General features: G+C 45.6%; 2 protein-coding genes across 2 annotated transcripts; one reads left to right on the top strand and one right to left on the bottom strand.

The window, feature by feature from the left end:
- Positions 1–2,434: 2,434 nt before the first annotated feature.
- On the bottom strand, positions 2,435–17,379 carry kctd3 (potassium channel tetramerization domain containing 3). The gene is made up of 19 exons (XM_023986350.3): positions 16,901–17,379; positions 16,037–16,090; positions 15,749–15,794; positions 15,480–15,553; positions 15,309–15,367; positions 14,978–15,058; positions 14,539–14,697; positions 13,809–13,899; positions 13,597–13,681; positions 13,408–13,513; positions 13,142–13,257; positions 12,395–12,482; positions 12,195–12,311; positions 11,859–12,029; positions 11,345–11,500; positions 9,617–9,713; positions 6,919–7,112; positions 6,639–6,777; positions 2,435–6,515 (listed from the first exon to the last, which is right to left on the bottom strand). The coding sequence occupies exons 1-19, from the start codon at positions 16,966–16,968 to the stop codon at positions 5,837–5,839; spliced, it is 2,580 nt and encodes an 859-aa protein (XP_023842118.1). The 5' UTR covers positions 16,969–17,379; the 3' UTR covers positions 2,435–5,836.
- A 1,282-nt stretch (positions 17,380–18,661) lies between these two features.
- On the top strand, positions 18,662–24,811 carry LOC111963122 (nuclear receptor-binding protein). The gene is made up of 17 exons (XM_023986352.3): positions 18,662–18,971; positions 19,054–19,176; positions 19,368–19,472; positions 19,628–19,717; positions 19,853–19,893; positions 20,178–20,272; positions 20,535–20,618; positions 20,733–20,791; positions 20,950–21,056; positions 21,154–21,281; positions 21,418–21,508; positions 21,608–21,658; positions 22,095–22,230; positions 22,346–22,399; positions 22,514–22,577; positions 23,821–23,876; positions 24,237–24,811. Exons 1-17 carry the CDS (start codon positions 18,771–18,773, stop codon positions 24,330–24,332), a joined length of 1,581 nt encoding a protein of 526 aa, XP_023842120.1. The 5' UTR covers positions 18,662–18,770; the 3' UTR covers positions 24,333–24,811.
- Positions 24,812–25,298: the final 487 nt, after the last annotated feature.

The raw sequence follows: 25,298 nt of genomic DNA on the forward strand, positions 1-25,298 counted from the left end.
TAGGTGGGAGGAGGGAGAGTAGAAGGTCCTACAATGGTGCTAAAATCCCACTGATCTCAGATGTTCTTTCATTATAGGATCTCTGACCATGATGAGGTTACTGTTGCAGTATGTGGAGGATGATGAGTTTGTTGAGCCTTCAGCTCCATGAGGAAGAAAGATACCATGTTCACCGACACACACCTCTACCTGGGACCCCACCCTTGACACACACCCTCCACCTGGGGACCCCACCTTGACACACACCTCTACCTGGGGACCCCACCTTGATACACCCTCTACCTGGGGACCCCACCTTGACACACCCTCTACCTGGGAACCCCACCTTGACACACCCCTCTACCTGGGACCCCACCTTGACACCACACTCTACCTGGGGACCCCACCTTGACACACACCTCTACCTGGGGACCCCACCTTGACACCACCCCTCTACCTGGGGACCCCACCTTGACACACACCTCTACTGGGGACCCCACCTTGACACACACCTCTACCTGGGGACCCACCTTGATACACCCCTCTACCTGGGACCCCACCTTGATACACCCCTCTACCTGGGACTCCACCTTGATACACCCCTCTACCTGGGACCCCACCTTGGATACACCCCTCTACCTGGGACCCCACCTTGACACACCCCTCTACCTGGGGACCCCCCTTGACTACCCCTCTACCTGGGGACCCCACCTTGACACACCCCTCTACCTGGGGACCCCACCTTGACACACCCCAGGGATCTCAAACTAAAACCAGGAAGCCTGAATTCAAATTGGGAATCCTGGACTCAGAACATCCCAGGCACTCCCAATCCATGAATCTCCAAACCCACTCGGAAAAAGAAAATACTTATTATTATTACTTATACTTACACCAACTGACCTGGAAATAGGAAAACATTTCAGCAAGTGTAGAACTCAAAGCAATGCCTCTCACCTCTTCCATTTGAACCTAAGAGTTAAACTACTGTACTTGTGTGGTAGCTGTGCCTAGTAGACCTAGCAGCCATAACCGTTTTAGAATGGTATTTGTGACAAGACCGTTTTCATGATCAGTGAAAATAAAGATGCAAGCGGATTCCTGATTTCAACTGGCTGAGAATCGCTGCCTGCCTGCCTCTCGTCCCAACTGGGGCAGCTGGAGATTGAATTTGAATATTGAAACAATGTGACAAATGTCAGAGAGACAGACAGCAAGGTTTATACAAATCTCCACTGTTGAAAAGTAAATGTCAGTCTAAAAGAAATGTGAGTTAATGTCTAGATGCTTTTTATAGTGGAGATCAAGTTTATAAATTGCTTGGCTGGGCTGATGACACAGTGGATTGTGCAGTCCTAGATTTAGCTGGTGGTAACTTGTGGAATAGACACCGGCTGGAATGCCGTTATAACCACCATTCAGCATTAGACCCACCCATTGTATAATCATGAATGTAAAGAGTATTCTATATAGTGTATCATTTTGTTTGTATGTGATCTGGCCTATGTTAATAAGTCTGTTTTATTACTGTGTTATATATCTCCCTCTCCTTCATCTTCAACTCAGCCTTGAGTCAGCTGTTTAGCCAAGACAACAATCCTTAGTCCAGAGTACAATAGTTGATTTTACGAGACATTCCCTAGAGAGGACTATAAATAGCAAATAGTTGGATGATCAGTGTAGACGTAGCTGATGAGAGACAGTCCACTCTAAGTGTATCCTCGTTTAGACTCCTCTCACTCTCCCCTTATTCTGCCCCTCTGCTGCTCCTGGCCTGGTTAGAACATAAGACAGGGTCCGTTTGAATAAAACTAGTTGACTCTTCTTGTGCAGCTTTGTGTAGAGAGCTGGGCATCAATGGTTTATCAAGTCCAGGTACTGGACTGCTTCTTTACTTTTTCATGATAAGACACGTCACATTGTATTGAAATTGTCTAATTAAGCAATAAGGCATTAAGAGGGGTGGTATAGGGCCAAGATACCCCGGCTAACGGCTGTTCTTAGGCACGACGCAACGCAGAGTGCCTGGATATAGCTCTTAGCCATGGAATATTGGCCATATATCACAAACCCCTGAGGTGCCTTATTGCTATTATAAACTGGGTACCAACCTAATTAGAACAGTAAAAATTGTGTTTTTGTCATACCCGTGGTATACGGTCTGAAATACCACGGCTTTCAGCCAGTCAGCATTCAGGGCTCGAACCACCCAGTTTTCAAATTGTGTTTTTGTATGTCTCCGAATGTTAATGTACTTGGGAAATAAAGTGATATTTGACTTATTGTGATATGCTGCGGTTGTTGGCTGGAACAAAAACCAGAGGGTGGTACATCCACAACCTTTATAATATACACATAAAACCAAACAGATTGGAGGGAGGCATGAAACAAGTGGGATGACGTGTCCCAGTTGTGCTTGGTGTTTGAGGACAAAGACAAAGAGACAGCTGACACACTGGGTTATTGTGTTTTACTCCATCAGTACAGACATGAGGAGACGTCAGAGAGAGGACAGACGCAGCAGCTAGAGTGACAGAACACACACACACACACACACACACACACACACATACATAAGTACCTGTTTCATCTCAACGCTGTTTAACACAATTCCTATGAAGGGTCGATGTGATCCATTACACTGAAAAAGTCATCATTAGCAACAGATAAACAGCATGCTTTTGTCATAAACAGGGCTCTGTGGCACTCCTAACCAATGTTAAAACCACACTAAACTGTATGAAGACCCCATATATGTAGTTGGTATATATTCATTGATTTATTCAGCATCCCCAGCATTAACCTGTAACTTGATTTTACACACATCCACAGTGCCCTCTAGTGGATTCACATTGTAGTACCTAACCAAGGACACCCAGACCCATCTACCAAGCGGTAGGGATGGAGCTGCGTAACTATGGCCTGCCATTCAACTAGTATTAGGTCCTCCGTGTCAACCAAATCACATCACGGGCACGCGCACAACCAAAAGTATGTGGACACCCGCTCGTCGAACACCCCCCCCCCCAAAAATCATGGACATTAATATGGAGTTGGTTCCCCCTTTGCTGCTATAACAGGGAAGGCTTTCACACACAAACCTATGGGGACGGTATTGTAGCCGTGTAGCGGTCAGTTTTGTTTTTGTCTTTTAAAAAAGGGACACACCAAACTGGCAGTTACGACTGTGTCCCAACTCAAGGACGCCATTTTGACAAGGGCATAGTAGCTGCATGTTCACAGCCACATTCACAGCTATTGTCAAAGTAAAAAAAAAAAAAGCTTTCTAAAGTAAAAACAGAGTGATTGTAGCAGACAGTGTGGCCCTTGGCAGCTCACACATTCAGAAGCAGCAACACCACTTTATTACGCTCATAAATCACACAGCTATCAAACACCATTTTCAGCTAACAAAGTTGCTAACTTTTCTAAAGGGAAGGTTACACTGCTGAGAGCCCAGCGCTGCTTCGGAGTGTGTCACGCTGGTCTGGGACACACACACACACACACACACACTTTGACAAGAGTATCCACACTAACCTGGTGCTCCCTCCTCAAACTGTCACCCACTGAGAGAGAGACATAAGACACGTTGATCCCATGATAGAGGCTACAGCCGAAGACTTAGTAGTGCTGGGATGGAGCAAAAGCCTGCATGCCCCGCAACCCTATTACTCCCAACGTTACAATACAAGGCTACCAGGTTTGTGTCACTACTGCTCGTCAGATAAACCCAAGCTGAACCAAAGAGTTATAAAAAACAGGTCCTGTGTCAGTCTATAGGGCTCTATTCAATCCGTATCGAGGAAGTTCAGTTTTACAGCGCGATTGAAATTTAAAGGCAATGTTCCCGCGTTAGCGGAGACCGCATTCACTGTAAACGCTGCACATGTCGGCTCAAACGGAAATGCCCTTCTATCGCGCAATCTGCAACACTTTAGCTTTACACAGTGAATAGAGCCCCAAGACGTCATCCTACACGTCTAGCCAGCTCAAAGACAATGGCAATTCAGTGCCAACAGGTGAGTAATAGGCTAGTACTATACCATGTAGACTAGCAAGCACTAATACATAGCGACATAATAATGCGTTGGGACATACATGTTATCCAAAATGTTATAACGAGCGACGTCAATAGATCTATTCCTTTTTAGTATCCGTCTGAGGTGAAAGTGTAAACACAGCCAGAGAAGAGATATAGCTTGGGCCTAGATTTAATCCGATCGGCCCTTTTCGGGCCGGCTATGCACCTTTTAAAGGCAATGTTCCCGCGTTCGCAGAGACCGCATTCACGGTAAATGCTGCATACTGTGTCGGCTCAATCAGGCGGATCTAACACGGATCAGAATGAATCCAGGCCTTAGACACGCAGAGATATAGAGAGGGATAGGCATTATTACTCAACGGGCTGAATGTTATGTCAACCAAAATAAAATGTTACTTCATCACTTAGTCGTCGTAGTGCGAGTGCAAATGCAATTTAGGTACGATAAAATACTATTAATATGAATAGCTTATATGAGAAGACAGATGTCACAAACAACAGCAAATATGTAGACAGAGTTATACACACATTTAAATGCTTCAGCATGGTTACATATTATATTGATTTGATTATGTAGGTATATTCTCCATATATAATCAGATTGCATATTATTGAGATTTACATCTTTGTACATGTTGAACCCTCAGCTTGGTCTCATTCCATCTCTTACTAAACAGCTCGGTATAAGACAGACCTGGGTCAAATACTGTACTTTCAGAAACAATGGGTGCGCTTGATTTAGTTTTGGTGGGACTATTCTATTGGTTCCATTGTAGTAAACAAGCTAAATCAAGTGCACCTCAAGTTGTACGTATTTGACCCAGGTCTAGTCTAGTGATGGGGTGGAGGGAGGATGGGCCCCACTGACAACTCTCTCTCTTCTCTCCCTCCATCTGAAAGCTACTGTTGGGTGACAGGAGTGACGATAATAGCAGCTATCCAACCTGTGACGTCACTGGACACACTGCATAGACTATAGACAGATATCCTCCATTCAACATTTGGTCTACTTCCTCTCTACATCACTGAAAGGACAGGTGGATATTTAGACTATGGCTAATGTTAGAAAAGGCACTAAGCATGATTCCTTACATTTAAAATAACATAGAATGCCATGCAAAGTCACTTTGACCTTCAGCATGAGATGTCGGGTCTGTTTCGACGAAGAAGAAAAGAGAAATAAGGCGACTTACTGTGTAGCGTAGAATTCAGGCAGGTCTAAAACACAGGCTACTGGCTGGTTGAACAGCATGACTTTGTGTTGTGTGGAGGTGCACAACCTGTGAACCCAAAACTATAAGTGTGTGTGAAAGTGACGACAACCACAAGGGGGAAATAAACATATCTAGCACTTTGTGTTAATAGTCGATAAACTACAGTATATGCCTCTAACACAAAGTCCTACTTATATCATGAGTGGACTACTGGAACAAACATTGGAGGACCACTTGTGAAGCTACCAGATTACAGCCATGATGGAGAGATCCGAAGGGTTAAAGTCATGCTCGGAACTAGAAGATCACCCTTAGGCTAGTTAGCGACCTCCAGCAGGCGTCAAGTTTCTTCTCTTGACTGAGAATAACGGGCTTCTTTTGAGATGTCATACTGTGGCAGTCTAGAATATTGCCTGTGAGATGAAGTTGTCCCAAACATTGATCTAAGGTCAGTTTAGTGTGTTTTACTCCTAATGGTTAAGGTTAGAATTTGGGGAGGGTAGGCTGGTCCTAGATCAGTGGATAGGGGAGTAACTTCTCCGTAGAGCTGTTGACTGACTGACACCAGGGGCGTGTCTGCGTCAGAGCTGTCCGTAACTCACAGGCTGCTGTCCTGATTGGCCGGCTCACTGCACTTCCTGTGCCGGGGGGAAATGGAAGCCAGCTGGGTGGGGGAGGGGGAGGCAGTGGAGGAGGAGTCACTGCCTCCCCCCTCAGACACCACCGAGGGGAGCGAGGTGAGCTGGGGGACTGGAGGTGCTCTCTTTCTGCCCAGAAATACTGCCCCCTCAAACCCTCCCTTCCTTCTCACCTCAGACCTAGCCTCCGCCACTGATCCTAACCCCGCCCCCTCCTCTTCCAATTGGACCCTTCGCCAAGCGTCTCCTCCAGGACTGTCGGGGGGTTGCCGTGGCGATATGAAAACGCCCTCTTCGGCAGTGGCGCCACCTGTGACCACGGAAGCATTAGCAACGACATCGGCGTTAGCGCTTCGGCTAGCCCAGAGCTCCATGGCCGAGCCCCTCCGCTCGCCCTCCTCTCCCCCAGCCTCGCACAGTGACCGGGTTCGGGCCTCTGTACCTAGGCCTGCCCCCTGTCCTGGAGCCTGTCCGGGGCTCTCCAGCAGACCTGTCCCCAGGGAGAAGTTCTGGAAGTCTCTGTAGCTGTGGAAGGACTCTGTGCGGCGGGCGTGGGCCAGCAGGGGGCTCTCTCTGTAGGGTCGCAGGGCTCCGTAGGTGGCCGTCTCTGGGATGGGCTCCTGGGCCTGCAGCTGGAGGCTGGGACACACAGAAAGAGAATGGGGATCAGATAAATAGATATAGATGCCATGAAAAAGACAAGTACACAGACAAACGTTGACAACATGAAGAGTCAGAAACAGATTACGGTGTGTAACTGACCTGGAGCAGGACTCTCGGAGGCGGCTGTGCTGCAGCACCGAAGGGGCGGGGCTGATGTTGGGCGTGGCACAGCGGGAGGTGCTGAGGTCACACTGGTCCAATAGCTGCAGCAGCTCCTCCTCTGTTGGTCCGCCCACCTCTGTCAATCAAACACATCATTTATCAGTGTCAAACTATACGTGAAAACAAAGTGTCAAAATGACACTATACAAGCCATGGATATGTGCAATGCCCTCGGAAGCATCTGGTCCTATACAAACAATGTATTATCACTCCTCACCGTCAGTCTTCTTCTCCTCTCCCTTGTTGGCGGTGTCCATAGCGGTGGTGAGGTCCCACATCTGAATGCTGCCGTTGCCATGGCCAGTAAAGAGGTACCTCCTGGGTCTAGAACCCATCCTGCTAGAACCCTCGCACTCCCTCACCGTGAAACACGAGATGGTGGTCCCATCCACTGCCGCCACCTCACAGATCCTAGCAGGGACAACCAGGACAGACCACATCAGACCGGAACGGACTGCATTCAGACTAGAACAGAGCAACCACAGTTCTGGTAGTTCAGTGTGTTTGAGCGTAGAGCTAGCAGCACTTCGGTTAAAAGGTTGTATGCCCATATTTGATGAATTTAAGTGTGTTTACTGTGAGCTGGATGAAAGTGCTAAAAGGACCATGTTTATCAGACAAGGCTATAACATAATGATGTGATCACACTCTCCGTAGCCCATGTGAGTAAGACCTTTAAACAGGTCAACATTCACAGGTCACAGGGCCAGACAGATTACCAGGACACGTACTCAGAGCATGAGCTGACAAGTATCTTCACTGACATTTTCAACCTCTCCCTGACCCAGTCTGTATACCTACATGTTTCAAGCAGACCACCATAGTCCCTGTGCCCAAGAACGCTAAGGTAACCTGTCTAAATGACTACCGACCCGTAGCACTCACGCTTGTTGCCATGAAGTGCTTTGAAAGGCTGGTCATGGCTCACATCAACACCATCATCCCAGAAACCCATGACCCCCTCCAATTTGCATACCGCCCCAACAGATCCACAGATGACGCAATCTCTATTGCACTCCACACTGCCCTTTCCCACCTGGACAAAAGGAACACCCATGTGAGCATTCTGTTCATTCACTACAACTCAGTGTTTAACACGCTTGCCCTCCAAGCGCATCACTAAGGGCCCTGGTACTGAACACCTCCCTCTGCAACTGGATCCTGGACTTCCTGACAGGCCGCCCCCAGGTGGTGCACGGGGGCCTCTCATGTGTGCGTGCTTAGTCCCCGCCCGTAATCCCTGTTCGCCCATGACTCCAACACCATCATAAAGTTTGCCGACGACACAACGATGGTAGCCTTGATCACAGACGACGATGAGACCGTCTATAGGGATGAGGTCAGAGACCTGGCAGTGTGTTACCAGGACAACAACCTCTCCCTGAACGTGAGCAAGACAAAGGAGCTGATTGTGGACTACAGGAAAAGGAGTGCCGAGCACACACCCATTCACATCGACAGAGCTGTAGTGAAGCGGGTCGAGAGCTTCAGGTTCCTCGCTGTCCACATCACTAAGAACCTATCATGGTCCAAACACACCAAGACAGTCGTGAAGAGGGCACGAGAACGCCTATTCCCCCTCAGGAGGCTGAAAATAGTGCAGCTGTAGAGTGGGCTCCTGAGTGGCGCAGCGGTCTAAGGGACTGGATCTCAATGCCAGAGGCGTCACTACAGACCCTGGTTAGATTCCAGGCTGTATCGCAACCGGCCGTGATTGGGAGTCCCATAGGGCGACGCACAATTGGCCCAGCATCGTCCAGGTTAGGGGTGGGTTTGGCCGGGGTAGGCCGTCATTGTAAATAAGAATTTGTTCTTAACTGACTTGCCTAGTTAAATAAAGGTTAAATAAAAACATTAAAAGAGCATCCTGACTGGTTGCGTCACCGCTTGGCAACTGCTCGGGATCCGACCGCAAGGCGCTACAGAGGGTAGTGCGTATAGCCCAGTACATCACTGGGGCCGAGCTTCCTGCCATCCAGGACCTCTATACCAGGCGGTGTCAGAGGAAGGCCCTAAAAATTGTCAATGACTACAGCCACCCAAGTCAGGTCATAGACTGTTCTCTCTGATATCGCACGGCAAGCGGTACCGGAGCGCCAAGACTGAGACCAAAAGACTCCTTAACAGCTTCTACCCCCAAGCCATAAGACTGCTGAACAGTTAAGAAAATGGCTACCTGGACTATTTACATTGACTCCCTTATTTTATAATTATTTATGTTTGTTTGCACAGGTTCGATGTACACTCACTGGACTCTAACCACACACACACTCCCATTTACATTTACATTTTAGTCATTTAGCAGACGCTCTTATCCAGAGCGACTTACAGTAGAGTGCATACATTTTATTACATTTTACATACTGAGACAAGGATATCCCTACCGGCCAAACCCTCCCTAACCCGGACGACGCTATGCCAATTGTGTGTCGCCCCACGGACCTCCCGGTTGCGGCCGGCTGCGACAGAGCCTGGGCGTGAACCCAGAGACTCTGGTGGCGCAGCTAGCACTGCGATGCAGTGCCCTAGACCACTGCGCCACCCGGGAGACGACTCCCGGGTGGCGCCCGGGAGACGACTCCCAACACACACTCATATTCCTTCACATACGCTGCTGCTACTCTCTGTTTATTATCTATGCATAGTCACTTTACCCCTACATACATTTACATATTACCTCGACTAACCAGTACCCCTTCACATTGATTCGGTACCGGTACCCATTGTATATAACCTAATTATTATTATTTGTGTTACTATTTTTCTTTTTGTTTATTTTGCAAATGTTTCTTACTTAAAAAAAAAAACTCTGCATTGTTGGTTAAGGGCTCGTAAGTAAGCGTTGTATTCGGCGCATGTGACAAATACAATTTGATTTTGGTAGATGTTGTGTGAAAATAACTGATGCGTAGCACCTTTTCCCGGTGGAGGAGAGGCGAACAAACAGCTTGTTGGTGACGGGGATGACCTTCTGAATGAACACCTGCTGGTCGTCTCTCTCCCCAAACGGACCTGAGGGGGAAACCAGACCACACTGGTTAGACTGGGCTCCAGAACAACTGCTATACCCTTTCCACACTATCATGCCCACCCAAACCAAACTGTCTTGGCTCAGATATTTCCTTTTCACATGGTCCTTTTCAGCACGGTTTCAGCAACTATGGCAGGCCGGCCTCAGTACAGCTTGGTTTGGCTCACATCGGTTCAACTCAGTAGTGTGAAAAAGCCCTTCATTGACGGAGATGACGCCAGTCTTACTGGGATTTTAGACCCACATGAACACGAGGCTTTAGACTAGGGGTGTCAAACATATTTTGTCTCAGGGGCCGTATTCAGTCTTCAACAAGGTCCGGGAGGGACGCACTGAAAATTGGTTGTATTTCCTCGCCGTCAGAATTGGAAGAAAATTGTCCTCGAACCATCTTTTGGGGAATTTTCTTTGGCCCCCGACTGTCTAGCTTTCATTTGGGTGATTATTAGCGAGCTGGAAACAGTCAAGAAACTGTACGAAGGTAGATCCATTATCATTTCTACATAGATTGGATTTAGTATTAGTGATTTTAAAGTATATTGTGGTTGTTTTTTCTATATTTTGACTTAATTCACCTTTGGGTTTTATGTTTGACACCCCTGCTCTAGACCCTTTCTAGATAAAAACAAAATGTTATCCATCCCTTCCATTTACCATATCTACAGTTGAAGTTTACATACATCTTAGCCAAATACATTTTAGCTCACTTAATCCAAGTATAAATTCCCAGTCTTAGGTCAGTTAGGATCACCACTTCATTTTAAGAATGTGAAATGTCAGAATAATAGGAGAGAGAATGATTTATTTCAGCTTTTATTTCTTTCATCACATTCCAGTGGTCAGAAGTTGAACATACACACAATTAGTATTTGGTTGCATTGCCTTTAAATTGTTTAACTTGGGTCAAACGTTGCGGGTAGCCTGTCCACAAGCTTTCCCACAATAAGTTGGGTGAATTTTGGCCCATTCCTCCTGACAGAGCTGGTGTAACTGAGTCAGGTTTGTAGGCCTCCCTTGCTCGCACACACTTTTTTCAGTTCTGCCCACAAATTGTCTATGGGATTGAGGTCAGGGCTTTGTGATTTACCACTCCAATACCTTTACGTTGTTGTCCTTAAGCCATTTTGCCACAACTTTGGAATTATGCTTGGGGTCATTGTCCATTTGGAAGAACCCATTTGTGACCAACTTCCTGACTGATGTCTTGAGATGTTGCTTCAATATATCCACATAATTTTCCTCCCTCATGATGCCCATAAACTAATTAAGCTGCACAGTTCCCGCCTGCAGCAAAGCACCCCCATGCTGTTTAAAGGCACAGTCAACTTAGTGTATGTAAACTTCTGACCCACTGGAATTGTGAATACTGAATTATAAGTGAAATAATCTGTCTGTAAACAATTGTTGGAAAAATTACTTGTGTCATGCACAAAGTAGATGTCCTAACCGACTTGCCAAAACTATAGTTTGTTAACAAGAAATTTGTGGAGTGGTAGAAAAACTAGTTTTAATGACTCCCACCTAAGTGTATGTAAACTTCCGACTTCAACTGTATGTCCCTTTCTCCTTTCCTCGCTCTCCCCAGCCCTCTACCCATCCCTCCCTCTCTCACCGATGTCGTTGCCTGATGAGTAGCTGCCGTGGCTCTCCGTCTCCTCCAATGAGAGGATCTTAAAGGAGGCAAGGGGGGTGGAGCCAGGCTGCGTGGAGATCATGCCTCGGAACCGCGTCACCGTCCACGTCCGCACGTGGTTGTTGTCCGCACACACTAAAGGACACGCACACGGACGGACAGACAGAGACACACAATGTACAGTACCAGTTTGGACACACTTACAGTACTCATTCCAGGGTGTTTATTTATTTTTGGTTACTACATGATTCCATATGTGTTATTTCATAGTTTTGATGTCTTCACTATTATTCTACAAAGTAGAAAATAGTACAAATAAAGAAAAACCCTTGAATGAGTAGGTGTCCAAACTTTTGACTGATACTGTATATAAAGCACAGCCATGAAAATACAGATATTTTTTTGACATAGAGATCATTAGCATTCCTGTTATTTTCTTATCCTGATTACACAACGCTCAAACTTGTCCCAAAATCCTCCCCCCTCTTCTTACCTGAGACCAGGTGTTTCTCCGAGAGCATGATCTTAGTGACAGGGGAGCGGTGGACAGTAAAGGTTTGGAAGAGCTGAGGTCCAGAGCCTACTGTCTCAGGGTGTTGAACTATGACCCGGACTGCTCCAGAACTGGTTCCATACGCTATCTCTATCCAGTTACCACTCACACCTCGAGAGAGAAATAGAGAGATAAGATTTCACAAAAGATAATTGCTCAGAAAGGCTGAAACCCAATGAAGATGGAAATACATGATGTGTGTGTGTGTGCATGCATGTACACGTAGGTATGTGTTTGAGAGTATGTGTGTGTGTGCATGAGTGTGTTTGGACTCACTGGTCTTGGGCGTGAGGTAGACACTGAGGGCAGTGATGGCGTCATTAGACGGGTCGTGGTACAGCTCTGTCACCAACAGATCATTATCCTTCATCCTCAGAGGAAACTTCTGCATGTCTGAGAGAGAGAACCAAGAAGGGTCAATTCCATTTCAGTCAATGAAAATCGAATTCCACTTCCTGAATTAAGCGTGTGTGTACCTATGTAGTAGATGGAGCCGTTGTTGCAGCCCAGTAGCAGAAAGGAGCCGGCCGTGTCACAGCTGGTGATGGGAACTACATCCTGCACCTGATGGAGAGGAGAGAAAAGGTTCAAATGAAACCTCTCTCTCTGTGTACCGGGCGGCCAACGTCACGCAGGGCTCACACAACACTATGATTAATTTCTCTGGTGTTCATGGCTACTGTGCATCAATCAGTGGTGGGAAAAGTACTCAATTGTCATACTTGAGTCAAAGTTAAAGATACCTTAACAGAAAATGACTCAAGTGAAAGTCACCCAGTAAAATAGTACTTGAGTAAAAGTCTAAAAGTATTTGGTTTTGAATATACTTAAGTATCAAAAGTCATTTTATTTTGATTGACAGATAGCCAGGGGCACACTCCAACACTCAGATATAATTGACAAACAAAGCATTTGTGTTTAATGAGTCTTCCAGATCAGAGGCAGTAGTGTGAATGGGACCATTTTCCTGTCAAAATGTAACGAGTACTTTTGGGTGTCAGGGAAAATGTACGGCGCAAAAAGTACATAATTTTCTTTAGTAATGTAGTGAAGTAAAAGTTGGCAAAAATATAAATAGTAAAGTACAGATACCCCAAAAAACGACTTAAGTAGTACTTTACACCATGATGTATGTATGAACCTTGAAACATTCTTCTTCTCTAAGCCCTGTTCCCATCTCTCTCTCTCCCTCATCTAGACACACACACCCTATGTAATCCTACCTGCCAGTGCTGTGTGACAGCGTTCCAGACTCCCACCTTCCCAGTGTGACTGGTGGCCACCAGCTGGTTCCCGATGAAGAACAGATGATCTACAGGTACACCGAGACTAAACACACCTAGAGAGAGCGAGAGGAGAGAGACACAATAAGATGCAAAACGCCTCTCGCTTTCACAAAACACACACACACACACACACACACACACACACACACACACACACACACACACACACACACACACACACACACACACACACACACACCTACCTATCTCGTTGCCACTCCCTCCGTCTTGGATGCTCCAGAGGATGATGTTGCTATTGGAGGCAGCTGCCACCATCTTGTCCTTATCACCATGGGGACCACCCACCACCTGTATAACAATAAACTTCATTGATAAAGCACCTTTCGGACAATACATTGTGATTTAGTGATGCGCAGTCATAGCAGTGTAACCTTGGCGTTAAGGGCGATTCTCTCGATGGACCAGTCCAGATAGGGGCTAGAAAACACCTGCTGCCACCCCGACGACTCTTTTATCCTGAAGAATACATACACGTTAATACACACACGTCAGTACACACACACACTCCAGATTTATGAGGAGTACAATCTATAAATAATATCAACTCGGAGCCGATGAATCCGACTACAAATGCCAGTGTTACCTGTAGCAGATGACAAAGTGTGCATAAGCCACTACGATCCAGTTATGATGTCCAGCTACAATAAGCACCTTCCTAGGGTCCACCACAGCACCTGGACACATAACAAAGCGCTTTACCTAATAACATAACATTTGACCTTACAACCGGGAAACACACAGTGCTGTACGCAATGGTTGATAGTTGTATTATTTCCGCCTACCCATATTGTTAGCTACTTTTTACTGTATACTGAGCATGCTCTGTACATTACCATGATCGCGCTAAAGTGCTTACAAATGCAACGTTATTACAAAATGTCTGTACACGACCATTCAGAACGTATTTGGGTCAGGGTGTCAACAAAATGTCATTTGAACGTCAATATTACTAATAGGATCATTTGGCTGTGCGTAGTACACTGAGAGCCCTCTCACGCTCTCTGAACTCCAGCTCAAACCAGCTCTGATTCTAACACACAGAACTAAGTTAAGTGTGCACTTTAAACTCGGGTGCTTTTTACCCGACATCAGGTCATGTTAGCTCCAGCTGTAACGCAGCCACACAAACGACATCTCCTGACCAGCGGTAGGACTGAGGATTACTCTGATTGGTCTTTAAACAGGCACATGGTGTTCTGAGGAGACAGGGGAGTAGAGCACCACAGCCCCAGCCCTACTCCACGCCTCATTACACAAACATCCTTGCCCCAACCCTTTTATTTTAATTTTTTTAACCCTGCCCTCCTGCTCACCCAGTCTGTGTGGTCCCTCGGCTCCAGGGGGTCCGGGGAGTGAGGGGTGGGGGGGACAGGTATGGGGGAACCCCCCCTCTGCTCCGGTAGGACCAGGCCGATCCTCAGGGGCAGGGCCCGAGGCTGCAGGGGTAGAGCTGAACTTACGGGCTGGGAGAGCTGTGGGAGAAACACATTAGTCAAGCAATCAACCAACAAACTAAGAAAATAATAACTATAATTCTACATGACGAACACATTTTATGAATGTCAAAAAGACCAAAAGTTCAAAGACCAAAACTAACACTAGAAAGAGCGTCACTAGAGCTCACCTTTCCCTTGTAAGCAGACAGAGAGATAGAGGGATAAGAGAGATGGAGGGAGAATACAATGATGTCCTGTAGTTCACCTGTGCCAGAGGACAGAATTCCAGGTAAGAGGAGTTCTGGGAATACAGTACCTGGAGGGGGAAGGTATCCATGGAACAGAACACTGCCACAGGACGAACGTTCTATTTCCTCACACAGCAGCAACCTCCTCACTGAAGACAGCCACCACAACACAAGAGGAAAAAGTCAGAAACACTGTAGAAACTTGATATATAAGCCACTAAATCAGCATTTTACAGCATGCAATGTGATTTATACAGTTGCTTAGTGTTATGCAGTAGGTAGAGTACTGAAAACTACTTGGGAAGTAGACAAGGTCAAACTATTAAGTGATGATTAAATAACAATGTAATACCATGTAGAAGCGCAATAACTACTCAGGTTAGTGCAAAGAGGTCATACCTAATGGCGTTATCCCATAAAACTCAGCTTCATGGCGGAGAATGTTAATGTTTACCCCCCTATGAAGAGAAGAGAACATCAGTTCTTAGACTTTATAACCTTGACCAATATGCCTCTGCTAATATTTAAAGGATACTGTTCCTGTGTGTAGAGAGGGCCAGATGTTCTTACCGTAAGTCTAACTCTTTGGTTCGAAGAAAATTCAAAATGGGCGCAAAGGCTGTCGGGTCCCTGTCAATAAATATCTGGAGGACAAGAGGCACATTTCGAAACTTAATACATAAATATCATTATGTCACAGTTTAATATCACTGTACGAGAGTACATGCGAGAGTATTTGTGGAACGTGTGGCCAACGCTCTCACCAAACACCCCCCCCCCCCCAAAAGAAAACATTGACGAAATATATGTTTGCCTGTCGCATAGAAGAATGTACTCACAGCTCCAGTTTCATCACGTAGAGTTGATATTCTCCCACTCAGCAAACTGAAACACACACACACACACATAACCTCATGTTCTAGTTAGCCCATAACAAGCTCATCTCAGCTTTCATTCTGGCTTTATGTGGGCCAGACTAGTCCTAACACTGTTGTTGATACATTATCAAGATTGAATCCTCGGGAGATCAACCTTGAAGTGAACTAGGTAACCTTTCCCGAGCTGACACCAGATCACATCTTAGCAGATATGTGCAGAGAACAATTACAGAGGGAGGTAGACCCCACCTTGAGAAGAAAGAGTCTGGGATCCACATGAGAGTCTGTCTAGAGGTGCTGAACCTGAGAGGGAGGAAAGGATATACCTTAGATCATGACGCAATGGATTGTACTGTACAATAATACATACAATTGTTCATGAATTCTCATGGGTTGTCATGTATTCCTCCAAAGAGGGATAAATAGAAATACATAAAAGTGATGATATGGCCTATGTCCAAGGTGGAGTCATGTTACATACACACTTAATACATTACGTTAAGTATTTACTGTGAGATACATGCATCATGATTGGGTAATGCTACTGCAGTCTGGTCTCAAGGTTGTGTTCGATTTCTCACCATGGACACAATGCAATTGCAACTTGTAACATATCATACAAATTGTAATTCATAACATACGAAATGGATGATGGACATCCACAAATTAATACACACCATAGGACACGTAACATATCATACTAATTGGAGTGTGCCGGATTTAAGTTTACTATGTTACGTCTACCCTCGAGTCTTTGGCTACTGGAACACAGTCAATAATACAGGAAATCTACTACACATTCTCCAGACATAGCCATAGTTAACTGTATGAGCCTATATCCTTCCTATGTGACAGAACATGGCCATTCGCTGCGGAACACCAAGATTGCATGTTGATACGATGTAAACACGCCTTGACAATACGAGCGCGTATATTGCGTGCTTTTCGTGCATTTTATCGCAGCTCCAATTCCATGTTCTCGTCTGCGACAGCATGCCATTGCCAGCCTAAAAAGAAACGACCATTGCAACATGTCGAGTCTGTCAATACCGTCCTCCATGAGCGCACATTGACAGTTCTATAGACTATGAGGCTATTTAAACGCTGTAATACCTTGTCCCACCAACGTTCAGTTGAATAATTTCTCCCATCCCAGATGTTAAATTGACATTCGCGGCCATGTTTCCACCCTGTCCCGTGCGTGTGGGTCACTCGTAGCCAGCAGAATATGTCCAATGTTCCCAGTTTGGTGTGTCGATCTTCAGTTTACCCCCTTCTGCTCCTCGCTCCCCTACGTCTCCAAGCCTCCATAAAACGTTACACTTCCACGCAGCGATAGTTCCCGAATTCATAGGCTATGGATGTGTGTAGCCTTTAGGCAATGGTCAGGCGAGTCTAATTTACCAAAGTTAGCCGATATACACGTTCATATGCATCCATGTGAGTTTGTAATATCGAGTATTTTAGGGTCTTCGAGCTGCTTTCTGTGTCGTGACGACTGTCGATGATGTGGTCTGGTCGAAGGAACCGCTGCCTCTCCCTCTACGGTCACTACGTCATCCCATATCTGGAGCCCTCCTCAGCCTGGAGGCCGTAGCCAGTTTTGCAATAGAACCACTTGGGTCACTTATCTGAATAGAATGAATATATTTTATTTTACTATTATAATACTTCTTTATGCATTTACTTGAAAACAAAATGTCTAAATCATTCACATGTCAATTGAGGAATGAAGAATGTTGACATTCGTCAAATGGGCATGTGAAATATTGAGATGTCAAGTATTGATGTGTTTTATTTTATTTATTTTAAACTATAAGGTCTACATTTCCAAATGTATCCGTAGAAAATGAAGACAAGTCATTATGCAAGTAAGAGAAATCAGTGTGCGTTTTGATATAAAGTTGCTACGTTTACACTTGAAACCCCATATACGGGAGGCAGCCCGGCTGCAAAATTAAGCAATCGCTTTTCACCTGGTTCTAGCCGGGGCGACTCGGGCCAGATAATCGAATCCCCTCTTTCTATTGAAGTACTTCTGAAATTTTGAATGGCGTCCTTGTCAATTCTAGCTAGCGACTACTAGTAGCTAATTTACGCACTGCGAGGGGATTTACAAGCAACAAATGTTACTTTCTTCCAAGTAAGTAGCTTAACTTTACCGTGTTTGTTAGCAATATAGCGCATAACTGGGTAACAAAATGGGGATATTGCTGACTTGTTTATTAGTTAAGAGTTGCGCTAGCTAACATTACTGTAGCTAGATAAGTTCTTAATCAAACAGTTGTTTAGGCTATCTTACTAGGCTAGCTGACTTTGATAACGTTAGCTAGCTAACTACAGTTTTCAGCTAGCTAACTGGTTCTTATCGGAGTTCGTGCTGTTAACTAGCTGTGACCACATGACTTTGTTTAACGTTGTCGAAGTGAAAGTTGGTCAATTAGCTAGCAAGTTATAGGTAGTTATCTAACTTTAATGCCCTAAGTTTGGGAGAGGTGTACATTTGGTTARCTAAATAACGTTAGATAGGTAACTAACTTTAGAAGCTAACTAGCTAGCTAACGTTACACGTGAAACATAACTAACAATGCCAGCTATTGTACAATGTCAGTCCACCGCATAACTGCGTAGTAAGTAGGCCTAAGCTACTTTTCTACAGTTATGCTAGTCAATTTATGGCAGAGACTTTCTTTGCAATCCTCACTGGCAACCATAGACTTGAAGTGACGTAGCCAGTCCCGACCTAGCAAAATAGATTAGTTCATAAGAAAAACTGCCTCATTTCATAGTACAGAAAGTATTGATAACTATGAGTTGGCAGTGTGCTCCAAACTCAGAGAGAAATAATAATGGTGTCTCTTTTGCCATCAGTGCCTAATAGTCCTCAGGGTGTGTGAGTGGAAGGGGGTGCGGCTGCCACAGTTCCAAAAGTGGGAGCGAGAAAGGCCTTTGAACCCCAGAGAGGCACAATCTGCTTATTGTGATGTCAGAGGAAGACGGTAAACCCGGCCAGGCTCTGGAGGCCAAGGCAGAGCCAGTGGCACCCAGTGGCCAGGGACCTGCGTCTGTGTCCACAACTGTGTCGGGGCCCCCTACCCCCACCGAGGATGAGGATGAGAGCGAAGACGAGTCTGAGATCCTGGAGGAGAGCCCTTGCGGCCGCTGGCAGAAACGCAGAGAGGAGGTGAGACGGAGACACATTGGACTGTCCATGAACGTATTGCAACAGTGTGAACCATGTTTCTGCCTCTGTTTTCTCCCCCCAGGTGAACCAGCGGAACGTCCCAGGGATTGACGCTGCCTACCTGGCCATGGACACAGAGGAGGGGGTGGAGGTGGTCTGGAACGAGGTCATGTTCTCTGAGAGGAAAAACTTTAAGCTGCAGGAGGTAAAGTATGTCTGTCTGCTACACCAACATCTCCCCCTTGTCTATCTGTCCTTGTCTAGTGAAGTTATCGTTGTATTAGAGCACATATCTTAATTTGCCTTGAACACTGACACAAACAGTTGACCCCATCTCTATGGAGACTGTTTAGTTAAATGCTGTCCCTATTGTTGTCCCTATTCCTCTGTGAACAGGAGAAGGTGAAGTCTGTGTTTGACAACTTGATTCAGCTGGAGCATCTCAACATTGTCAAGTTTCACAAGTACTGGGCTGACATCAATGACATCAACCGTGCCAGGGTGAGTTCTGACTCGTTTATGAGAGGGAAGACTTTCCTTGTTTGTATCACATGGTCTGGTTGCTATATTCAGGACTAAATGTGAGGAGTCAGTGAAATGATGGAACAATGTAACGCATCATTTCAGTGATTCTTCTGTTGCGGTCTTCACTTCAGGTGATTTTCATCACAGAGTACATGTCCTCGGGAAGTCTGAAACAGTTTCTGAAGAAGACTAAGAAGAACCACAAGACCATGAATGAAAAGGTGCTACTGTGTTATCGGTGACTTGGTGGACAGGGCAAATTGTATTATGATATTTGCAAATCAAAGGATGTTTAGCTTTGCAGATAAGACATTCATTAGTCTACATGTAACAGAATGTATAATTTGTTTGTTTAGGCCTGGAAGAGATGGTGCACCCAGATCCTCTCAGCGCTCAGGTCAGTTTCTCTCACTCATACAGACCAACTCTGTGATCGCTGCAACACTAATAACAGGGCCCCATATTTAATCAAAACAGGTCATCAGGGTCATGTGCAGTAGGCACGAAACAGGACAAAATGTTTTGTAATTGTATGAAACATGGATGTACTACCTCAACTGAACTAATAAGAACAAGCATTTTGTTGAGGTGCCTTACGGAACACAAACCTGGTTTACTATGACAGGCAAAAACAACTGTGGGGTTGACTAACTCCTATGGTCTCTGATGAGCCTCTCTTAGTTACCTCCACTCCTGTGAGCCGGCCATCATCCACGGTAACCTGACCTGTGACACAATATTCATCCAACACAACGGACTCATCAAGATAGGATCAGGTAGTGCTCCAGTCCTAAACACCTGGGTGAACAGCACCACACCAGCCCTGTATGGGTTTAGCTCCAGGTTATAAGATTATAAGGCTGCGTTTACAGGCAGCCTCAATTCTGATCTTTTTTTCACTCATTGGTCTTTTGACCAATCAGATCAGCTCTTGGGAAAAAATCTGTGGAAAGGTCGGATGTGATTGGAGAATTGGGCTGCCTGTCTAACCACAGCCAAATAGACTGACTGTCTAATCCAGTGTCTGTTGTCCCCCAGTGGCTCCAGACACCATCAACAACCATGTGAAGACCTGCAGAGAGGAACAGAAAAACCTGCACTTCTTCGCTCCTGAATATGGAGGTAAAGGCTCAGAATGACATGGATAGGTCAAATATAGGATCTTCTCAGGAAATGTCTTTCACTAAAACCATTGCCTCACATCTCTTCTCTCTATCTTCTCCCTGACCCTTGTAGCTGTTGCAGATGTCACCACTGCAGTGGATATCTATTCCTTTGGGATGTGTGCCCTGGAGGTGAGCTGGCACTCTAAAGTCGAAATGCATTTAAAATTGATGTCATCTCCGTGTGTCAGAACTTGACGTCATCCACGTATCGGGTTTATTTGATCTCTGCTGCGCTGAGGCTTGTGTTGGGTGGATGGTGGTGATATCATTGTGTGTCTGTTGTATAGATGGCAGTGTTGGAGATCCAGGGGAATGGAGAATCTTCCTACGTCTCTCAGGAGGCCATCAACAATGCCATACAGTCACTGGAAGACCCACTGCAGAGGGTAAGAGTGTGTAATATTATGGTTGTGTGTGTGTACTATTATGGAGGGGGGGGGGGGGGTAATATTGTTGGTGTGTGTGATACCCGTGTGTGTGCCCTGCAGGAGTTTTTCGAAGTGTCTGGAGGCTGACCCGTTTAAGAGGCCTACAGCCAGAGAGCTGCTGTTCCACCAGGCTCTGTTTGAGGTGCCCCTGTTGAAGCTGCTAGCTGCACACTGCATCGTCAGCCACCAGCGTGAGTCTCTCGCACACAAACACTTCGCCACCAGATTGAGTCTTCACGCGCAAACACACGCTCACTCATTCTCACACACAAACATACGCTGCATTGTCAGCCACCAGCTTGAGTATCTTCTCCATACCTCTCTCAGATATGATCCCTGAGAATGCCTTAGAGGAGATCACAAAGAACATGGACCCCAACCTCATCATCGCTGAGATAAAGGAGGGCGTGCAGCTCAAGTAAGTTAAACTGTTGGTGCCTCTATCTTCAGCTGAGTAAGCTTTAGAACATGGTATTTTCTTCAGAGTCCTGTGCTGATCTTGTTTTTCTCTCATCAGGCTGTCTCAGTTTCCTGCCCTGGAGCTGGATAAGTTCCTGGAGGATGTGAGGTAAGGAACTCGCCATCAGCTACTGAACAGGACCAGGAAGCTGTCCAGCCTATGACATATTTCCACCACTAGAGGGTGTAGCCGAACCAGATGGCTCATACTTCTTTCTAGTTACTACTTTATTAGAGAAGCATCTTTTTAATGCAATATCTGGGGTGGCAGTATTTAGCATTTGACTATTATTGTGCTTTGCCAACATCTGAAATATAAGGTGTTTCTCCAGCCCCTCCCCTGTTCATACTTTTTGTTGAAGTAAAATGCTCAAATCTGTGTGGGAAAATGTATGAGAATACCTGCAAATTCTCAAGATTTGCTCCCAGAGTTTTGAGGTAAGGCTTTGACCATCGTGGGTCTACACTTTAACCTTAATAACGTGTATAATTTACCTGTGCCATCATGAAATGAATGTAACCCCTCTTCCATCCCTCCCTAACAGGAATGGTATCTACCCTCTGACAGCGTTCGGTCTGCCCTCTCGCCAGCAGCCCCAGCAGTCCCCTGTCAAATCCCCCATTGTCACCCCCTCTGTAAAATCCCCTACCCCAGAACCTTCGGAACTGGAGACACGCAAGGTGAGGGAGAGTAGAGAACGGGAAGAGCGTATCTAGCCCATCAATTACTTCACAATAGCAATATTTTATTTGTTGGGACACCTTTCTGAACACCTATATTTCTCACCTTCTGCAGGTTGTTCAGATGCAGTGTAATATTGAGCCAGTGGAGGAGGGTGCAAAGCATCATGTAAGTAGCTTTAATCTCATCGTTTTCAGTTCAGTGATAAAGTTAGATGACGTCGACAAGCACGTTCTAGAGGCCAGTCTCTGAATGTGTAACCATCTCCTCCTCCCTCCACAGCTGACACTACTGTTGAAGCTGGAGGACAAACTGAACAGACACTTAAGCTGTGACTTGTTACCCAGTAAGAACAACAGAAACAAAAAGACATGTCATTGAGCTGGGCAGGCAAGGGCTGGAGATCAAAGCGTATGTTCAGTTAAAGGGATACAGAATGCATTCTGGGATCTAAGCTATTTGCTAACCCWGTGTGTTTTTATTAGACAGCGCTTGGACCCTTAGGACTTCTATAAAAATAACATGACAATTTGCAGCCACTATACTGCTCCCAAGGGGGCCAATAGGATCAAGTCTTACTGGACTGTCCTCTCCTAATGACGAATGGAACACAGGTGCACAGGCCAGACAGACCACAAGTCTCGATCAAACTATGCAGCCAGTCTCAAACTGTTATAGACAGGTGTTTGGGTAAGATAACGCCACACAGCGTTCCTTTAAACAATGTCAGGTTTCACAAGGGAAGGGATTTGAGTTGTAACCCTATCAGCTCTTGTCTGACSCAGCTTGTTGTGTATGTTGTCTGGGAATGGCAGGACTTTGGCCACGAAGCCTGTCTGGGTGTGTTTTGTCTTTAACTCCAGACACTGGCCCTGCCCTAGTGTACGGTAACCCCAGCCTCATCCACGACGTTGGGGCTGCTCCCATTGCACTCATCGCTGACATGATCAGACAGTTTGTGTGTGTGTGTGTGTGTGCGCCTTGTATGTGAGATACCAGTGGATCTAGAGTGCAGATACGGTGGAATTGGGTGGGGGATAATGCACGAAAGGCCATATTAGGGATCCTTAGCCATTACAAACACAGTATTATATTGTACCCCATAGGGAATACAGGTCTAAGTTGGGCATCTATGTTGAACATTAGTCTTCCCATAGCCAGGAAGATGTGTTTGTATGACCCTGCCCCTCCCACACACACATGACAGGCGTGTCTAGTGTTGCATGCTCGCGTGTTGAGAATGTCAGGCGTGTGTGTCTGTTGCTGGCAGCTGCTCCGTCTCTGGGGAGGGCTGGGGCACTGACGCACCCTGCAGGGCATACAAATGAATAGAGATATACGCCCAGAGATTTGCCTGTACGTACAGAAACGCATACCCTCACCCATGCATAATCCTTAACTACCCGTCTTCCCACGTCATACCTCCCATCAATACTGAAGCTGCTCCTATCATAGAGATGGGGAGGTTAAATCAGACAAAAGTCCATTGTAAGCCTGTTGGGTTTCTACCACATTTAATATTGCACTTAAGATTGCGTAGGAACAAACCTGTATGTATGCTAACACTGACCCTACGGTTTCTGTTCCAGATGAGAATGTAAAGGAACTGGCTGTTGAGCTGGTCCAACTGGGCTTTATCAGCGAGGTAAGTGTGTGTCTTTGAGAGAGACAAAGTTTGTGTAGGTGTTCTGTGGTAGAGCGGTGTAAGTGTTGTATATGGCAGTGAGAGTGGATTAGTGTCCATGATGAGCGTCCCGCTCTAGCTCTGATTGACCCCTATAAACACACACAATCACAGGCAGTGTGCGCAAATGTCAGATTGCAGCTCCTGCTCTCTACTCTACTACAGATAGGGCTGTCTGTTTTTTTTTTTGTTTTTTTAGATTCTCCCACTATGTACCTATAGCTCTGGAGAACGGCGTACATAATATCTTCCACCCCCTCCAGCTCTTGACTCTTCTGTGTGCGCTCCCTCTATACGTAATGTGATTGATTGTCCTTACAGGTGGACCAAAGCAGGATGGCCACTGTACTAGAAGAGGCCTTCACCAAGTTCTTCAGCAGGAACGATTCCCTCAACCCTGTCACTGTGTCCTCATAACAGGATCACCACGGACCTCAACTCCAGTACCTCTATATACGCCTCTACAGGCACCTCCGTAGGTGGTTTGAAATCAGATACAAATCTAATTTCTGGCCGTGCGACTTGTCTGAACAGTCAAATCTGATTTATTTTCCCTCAAGTGGTTTTTACTGTTATTTGGTTTATGTTGTTGCTTCATAGCTTCTCTGTTGACAGTTTGACAAGAACATGTGGTAGCTAACTAGCTTTTGTTGTTTACAAACGATTGAGTGTGCTAGAGAGCTAAACCGCTAGCTAGTTGATTGCTGTGGCTAGCCAAAAAAGCACTTATTTTGGAAGTTCGGTCATCTCATCCTTTTGATGCTTTAAAGGTGTTTCTTAACTCTGATTTTGAACATTTAAAGCAACTGGGAAATGTCTATGCCAGGCATTGTCACCTTAGCTAACTACATAAGTGATAGGGAGCACCACCACCAATCAGCTTACACCACACCCCCGTCGTTAATGACAACTAGTGTAGCCATGTCAGCAAATGACTGCTGTCTGAACACCCACGCATCTGATTTGGTCACTTAACTTTTTGTTTGGAAAGTTAAAAACCAAAACAGATTTTAGCATTAAAGATGCGCTATGCAGCAATCGCCAGACCATTTCCTGGTTGCTAAAATTCAAATAGTTTGCCTAATTTCAGTTTGTGAGAAAACGAGCAAGTATACTGTAGGGAATAATTGTCCCATCTAAACCACTTGGGATGATCTTTTACATAACCAACAAGATTGTGTTTGAAGCTAGTGTACAAAACTGAAAGTAAGGTGCTAAAACGGAAACAGATCTACCCTACCGCTTAGACTTGTTTTCAATCAAATGTATTTATAAAGCCCTTCTTACATCAGCTGATGTTACAACGTGCTCATCAGCCTTAAACCCCAAACAGCAAGCAATGCAAGTGTAGAAGCACGGTGGTTAGGAAAAATTCCCTAGAAA

Source organism: Salvelinus sp. IW2-2015, linkage group LG4q.2, assembly GCF_002910315.2.
Source record: "Salvelinus sp. IW2-2015 linkage group LG4q.2, ASM291031v2, whole genome shotgun sequence".
NCBI lineage: Eukaryota > Metazoa > Chordata > Actinopteri > Salmoniformes > Salmonidae > Salvelinus > Salvelinus sp. IW2-2015.